Here is a 5,597-nt window from a genome sequence, read left to right as displayed (position 1 = left end):
CAAATTTTGGCGCCATTGCCAGGGAATACGGTTTTGAAATTACTATTTAGTGTGTACTTTACTTAACATCTATTTCTATTCCATCACACTTTGCTTGCTTTGCTTGGTGTTGATAGGAAATCATGTCTGAATATGGTGATGATGCAGAGACAGAAATGGGAGAGAATCTTTTCGCAGACATCAAGGAGTACATTCAGGATACTAACGCCATTGTACCCCCAGCTGTTGGAGCTGCAATATTTAATGTGGAACACGGTCTAATTCTGATGCTCAAGGCAGAAGGATTTTTCAGAAACTCCACAAATGATGATCCAACACAACACCTTAGGAATTTCTAGGGTGTGTGTGCAATGCACAAACAAAACAATGTCTTTGACGATGCCCTGAGGTTGAGATGCTTCAAGTATTCTCTAGCTGGGGATGCGAGGAAATGGCTCCAGAATCTGCCACCCAACTCTATCCATTCTTGGCCCGAACTTGTCCGGGCATTTTTGTCCAAGTGGTTCCCGCATAGCAAAAAGTCTGAGTTGCGGGATAAGATTTTCTTCTTCAAGCAGATATAGGGAGAGCAGTTGCATGAGGAATGGGATCGCTTCAAATTATACTTGGTGAGGTCTCCAAACCATGGTTTTACGGATTCCATGTTGTTGGAAAATATTTATATGGGTTTGGATCCCATGAACCAAGCCATCGCCAAGAATGCAGCTGACGGATCTTTCATGGACAAATCATTTGCAAGAGTGACACAAATCCTGGACAAAATGGCAAAGCACAACCAAGCATGGCATTCAAAGGATACTACCGGAGGAATCTCATATGGCTCTCCTTCCTTGAGCAACTTAATCAAGGAAAATCAAGAGAGGGATCAAGTGATTTCTGGGCTTGCAACAAATGTAAATGTGCTGACAAAGATGTTTACCGAGAATCAGACAAAGAAAGTGAATGCATTGGAAGATGTCCAACCCATCTTAGATGAAAATTTTGAGGAAGCAAATTATATCAACAACCCTCAAGGAGGGTATCAAAGGCAACCCTACCATGGTCAAGGGCAACAAAGCCAGTGGAGGCCAAACTCGCAAGGGCAAGGCAACCAACAATGGAGAAATGATCAAGGTAACTCGCATCAAGGAAATTGGAACAACAACAACAACAACTTTGCAAACCGGAGCTCCAACCCGTATGTTCCCCCAAAAGGTCATTATGCGAATCAAGGGTCGTCAAGTGAGTCAAAGTTAGAAAGCATGCTTGAAAGAGTATTGCAAAACCAAGAAAAGTCTGACGCATCCATGAGAAACATGACCAAAGTTGTTGGCTCTCACACCGCATCTATCCAAAAGTTAGAGATGAAAATGAGAGACCTTTCAAGAGAGCAAAACCCAAAGCAAAAAGGGCAACTTTCTAGTGATACCATTGTGAACCCGAAGAGTGGTGGAAGTGGCTCAACTTCTCACGTCATGGCAATAACTACTAGAAGTGGGAAGGTTTTACAAGGTTACATTGAGCAAGAGGTTGTTGGGGAAGAAGCCGAACAAGAAGTTAAAGCAGAAGAGCAAGGGGTTGTTGAAGTTGAAAGGGTGCCGGAAAAAGAGAAGGTGCAAGAAGTGAACCAAGAAGGGGTAAAGGAAAAGGAGAAGGAGACATCAAAATCTCCACCTATTATTCCTAGACCTCCTCCATCTTTTCCTCAAAGACTTATTAGAAGGGTTGATGATAGCAAGCTTGAGAAATTCTGTGATATTCTAAAGCAATTGTCGGTGAACATTCCATTCTTGGAGGCTTTTCAAGAAATGTCGGGGTTTGCCAAATATTTGAAGGATTTGATCACCAAAAAGAGGACCACAAAGAATGAGGTGGTAAACATGACTCACCGGGTTAGCTCTATTATTGCCACAAGCCCTGTCCAAAAGAAAGAGGACCCAGGAGCATTTACTATTCCATGCATTATCGGGGAGCATGACTTTACAAAAGCCCTTTGTGACAATGGGGATAGCATCAACTTGATGCCACTTGCCATCTACAAGAAAGCGGGATTAGGGATGCCGAGGCCAACAAGCATGAGGTTACAAATGACCGATCGATCTATTAAGCGACCGGTAGGAATTGTTGATGATGTGATTGTGAAAGTTGGAAAATTCCATTTGCCCACCGAATTTGTAATTCTTGACTGTGCTATTGATAAAGAGATCCCTATCATCTTGGGGAGACCATTCCTAGCCACGGGAAGAGCACTCATGGATTCGGAGTGAAATGAAATTAAGTTCCGGGTGAATGATGAAGAAGTCACATTTCAAGCGAGCAAAGGTATGAAATTACCCCATGAGTATGAGAGCATTTCAGTGATAGATGTGGTTGATGAGGTTGAAGATGCCGTCGAATTGAAAATGGAAGAACAATGCCTTGGTGAGGCATTGGCGGCTATCTTGGTAAACTTTGATGGTGAGGACATGGATGGGTACATGGAGTCGGTAAATGCATTGGAGGGTCTTGGATCCTATACTTACACTCAGGCAAAGCTTTCTCTTGACTTGGAGAATAGGGCCACACCTCCCGCTAAGCCATCAATCATTGAGCCACCACAACTAGAGCTCAAGCCTCTCCCGCTACACTTAAGGTATAAATTTCTTGGCTCTAATGATACTTTACCCGTAATCGTTTCGTCTTTGCTAAATGATATGCAGGTAAACCAATTGTTGGAAGTCTTGAAAGAACATAGGAAAGCCATTGGATGGACCATTTCGGACATTCGTGGAATCCCCACGGGAATTTGTGAACATATAATCCAATTGGAGAGCGAAACAAAGCCAAGTGTGGAACATCAAAGGCGGTTGAACCCGTCAATGCAAGAGGTAGTAAAGAAGGAGATTATCAAGTGGTTGGATGCCGGGGTAGTTTACCCCATTGCCGACAGTTCGTGGGTGAGCCAGTACAATGTGTGCCAAAAAAGGGTGGCATGACCGTGATCGAAAATGAGAAGAATGAGCTCATTCCAACGCGAATTGTGACCGGATGGCGAGTTTGTATGGACTATCGGAAACTTAACAATGCTAATTGCAAGGACCACTTCCCTATGCCTTTTATTGATCAAATGCTTGATAGGCTAGCGGGGAGGTCATTTTATTGTTTCCTTGATGGTTACTCCGGCTACAATCAAATCAACATCGCTTTGGAAGATCAAGAGAAAACTACGTTCACTTGCCCGTATGGCACTTTTGCTTTTAGCCGGATGCCATTTGGCTTGTGCAATACTCCGACCACTTTCCAAAGGTGTATGATGTCCATCTTCTCCGACATGGTTGAGGACATTCTTGAAGTCTTCATGAATGATTTCTCGGTGGTTGGTGATTCATTTGAGCACTGTCTTAACAATCTTAGACAAGTGCTTAAGCGATGCGAAGAGACCAACCTTGTGCTAAATTGGGAGAAGTGTCACTTCATGGTTGACGAAGGCATTGTGCTTGGGCACAAAATTTCAAAGCATGGTAGAAGTCGCTCGGGAAAAGATTGAGATTATTTCTAAGCTTCCTCCACCGACCTCCGTGAAAGGTGTTAGAAGTTTTCTAGGGTATGTCGGGTTTTACAGGCGCTTCATCAAGGACTTCTCCAAGATTGCTAACACCATGTGCAAACTCCTCGAAAAGGATGCCAAGTTTGTGTTTGATGAGAACTGTCTTAAAGCTTTTGAGGAGTTAAATCAAAGGCTCACCACGGCACCTATTATTGTCACGCCCGATTGGTCACTTCCTTTCGAGCTCATGTGTGACGCCAGTGGTGTAGCCATTGGAGAAATGCTTGGCCAACGTCACAACAAAGTTCTCCACCCGGTGTACTATGCAAGTAAAACTCTCAATGGGGCACAAATGAACTACACGATAACTGAGCAAGAGCTTCTTGCTATTGTGTATGCTTTTGAAAAATTTTGGGCTTATTTGTTGGGGTCCAAGGTGGTGGTATACACTGATCATGCGGCTCTTAGATATCTCATGGCAAAGAAGAATGCAAAGCCTCGATTAATTCGATGGGTCTTGTTGTTGCAATAATTTGACTTCGAAGTCAAAGATCGCAAGGGAACTCAAAATCAAGTGGCGGATCATTTGTCAAGTCTTGAGGAAGCAGGGAGACTACAGGGAGATCTTGAAATCAACGATGCATTCCCTGATGAGCACATATTGGCATTATCTAGCACTTTTGCTCCTTGGTATGCCGATATTTCTAACTACTTGGTTAGTGACCTTATCCCGGACGGATTGGAATCTTATCAAAGAAAGAAGTTTTTGAGAGACTGCCGACAATACTATTGGGAGGAACCATACTTGTTTCGTGTTTGTGCTGACAATATTATCAGAAGGTGTGTTCCCGAAGAAGAGGTTATGCCAATTCTCAAGGCATGCCATGACTCACCGGTTGGGGGTCATCATGGAGGAAATCGGACGGCGGCTAAAGTTCTTGAATGTGGGTATTATTGGCCTTCCATCTACCATGATGCCAATCAAATGGTCAAGGCTTGCGACCAATGTCAACGACAAGGTTCAATCTCCAAGAGGCATGAAATGCCAATGCACTTTGTGATGGAGATAGAGATCTTTGACGTGTGGGGAATCGACTTCATGGGCCCCTTTGTAAGTTCTTGCAGGATAAAATACATCTTGGTAGCTGTGGAATACGTGTCCAAATGGGTTGAAGCAGTTGCCTTACCAAACAATGAGGCAAGGAGTGTGACCGCCTTCTTGAAGAAAAACATATTCACTCAGTTTGGCACTCCTAGATCCATCCTTAGTGACGGTGGATCTCATTTTTGTAACAAGGCATTCTCGGGGCTGCTTGAGAAGTATGGCGTAAAGCACAAAGTGGCCACACCTTATCATCCACAGTCAAGTGGTCAGGTTGAGGTTTCCAACCGGGAGATCAAGAGCATTCTAGAAAAAACTGTGAACGCAAATAGGACCAACTGGTCAAGGAAGCTAGATGATGCATTGTGGGCATACCACACGGCCTACAAAACCCCTATTGGTACTTCTCCTTATCGGCTAGTCTTTGGTAAAGCATGTCATCTACCCGTGGAATTGGAACACAAAGCTATGTGTGCGTTGAAAAGGCTGAACTTAGATTGGGCTAAGGCTGCAAATTTGAGGTTAACACAACTCAATAAAATGGAGGAATTCCGGTTCCATGCTTATGAAAGTGCAGCTGTGTACAAAGAACGGATGAAGTTTGTCCATGACAAGAAGATCTTGAAAAGAGAGTTCAAAACGGGTGATTTGGTCTTGCTCTTTAACTCAAGGATCAAATTGTTTCCGGGCAAGCTTAAATCAAAATGGTCCGGTCCATTCAAAGTGGTCAATGCCTCTCCTTATGGAGCGGTGGAATTAGAATCAACAGATGGGTCCCGGACATTCAAGGTAAATGGCCAACGCATCAAGCACTACTTGGGCACTGATAGAGAAAAACATTTGGTGGAGCAGCTGGCTCTCAATTCATGCCCGACCACTGAGTGAAACCAAAGGAACATCAACTTCGTCGTGCCGCGATGTTAAATCAAGCGCTTCATGGGAGGTAACCCATGTGTGGTAACACTCTTTTGTTCTATGAATTTTTAGTTT

General features: G+C 43.7%; 1 protein-coding gene across 1 annotated transcript; it reads left to right on the top strand.

Moving 5' to 3' along the window:
* The first annotated feature begins 2,303 nt into the window (after positions 1-2,303).
* On the top strand, positions 2,304-3,505 carry LOC142162622 (uncharacterized). Its single transcript, XM_075218876.1, has 2 exons — positions 2,304-2,915; positions 3,056-3,505. Exons 1-2 carry the CDS (start codon positions 2,304-2,306, stop codon positions 3,503-3,505), a joined length of 1,062 nt encoding a protein of 353 aa, XP_075074977.1.
* Positions 3,506-5,597: the final 2,092 nt, after the last annotated feature.

This window comes from Nicotiana tabacum, chromosome 1 (assembly GCF_000715075.1).
Source record: "Nicotiana tabacum cultivar K326 chromosome 1, ASM71507v2, whole genome shotgun sequence".
NCBI lineage: Eukaryota > Viridiplantae > Streptophyta > Magnoliopsida > Solanales > Solanaceae > Nicotiana > Nicotiana tabacum.
The sequence above is the reverse complement of the archived record's forward strand: the minus strand, read 5'-3'. Positions and strand labels throughout refer to the sequence as shown.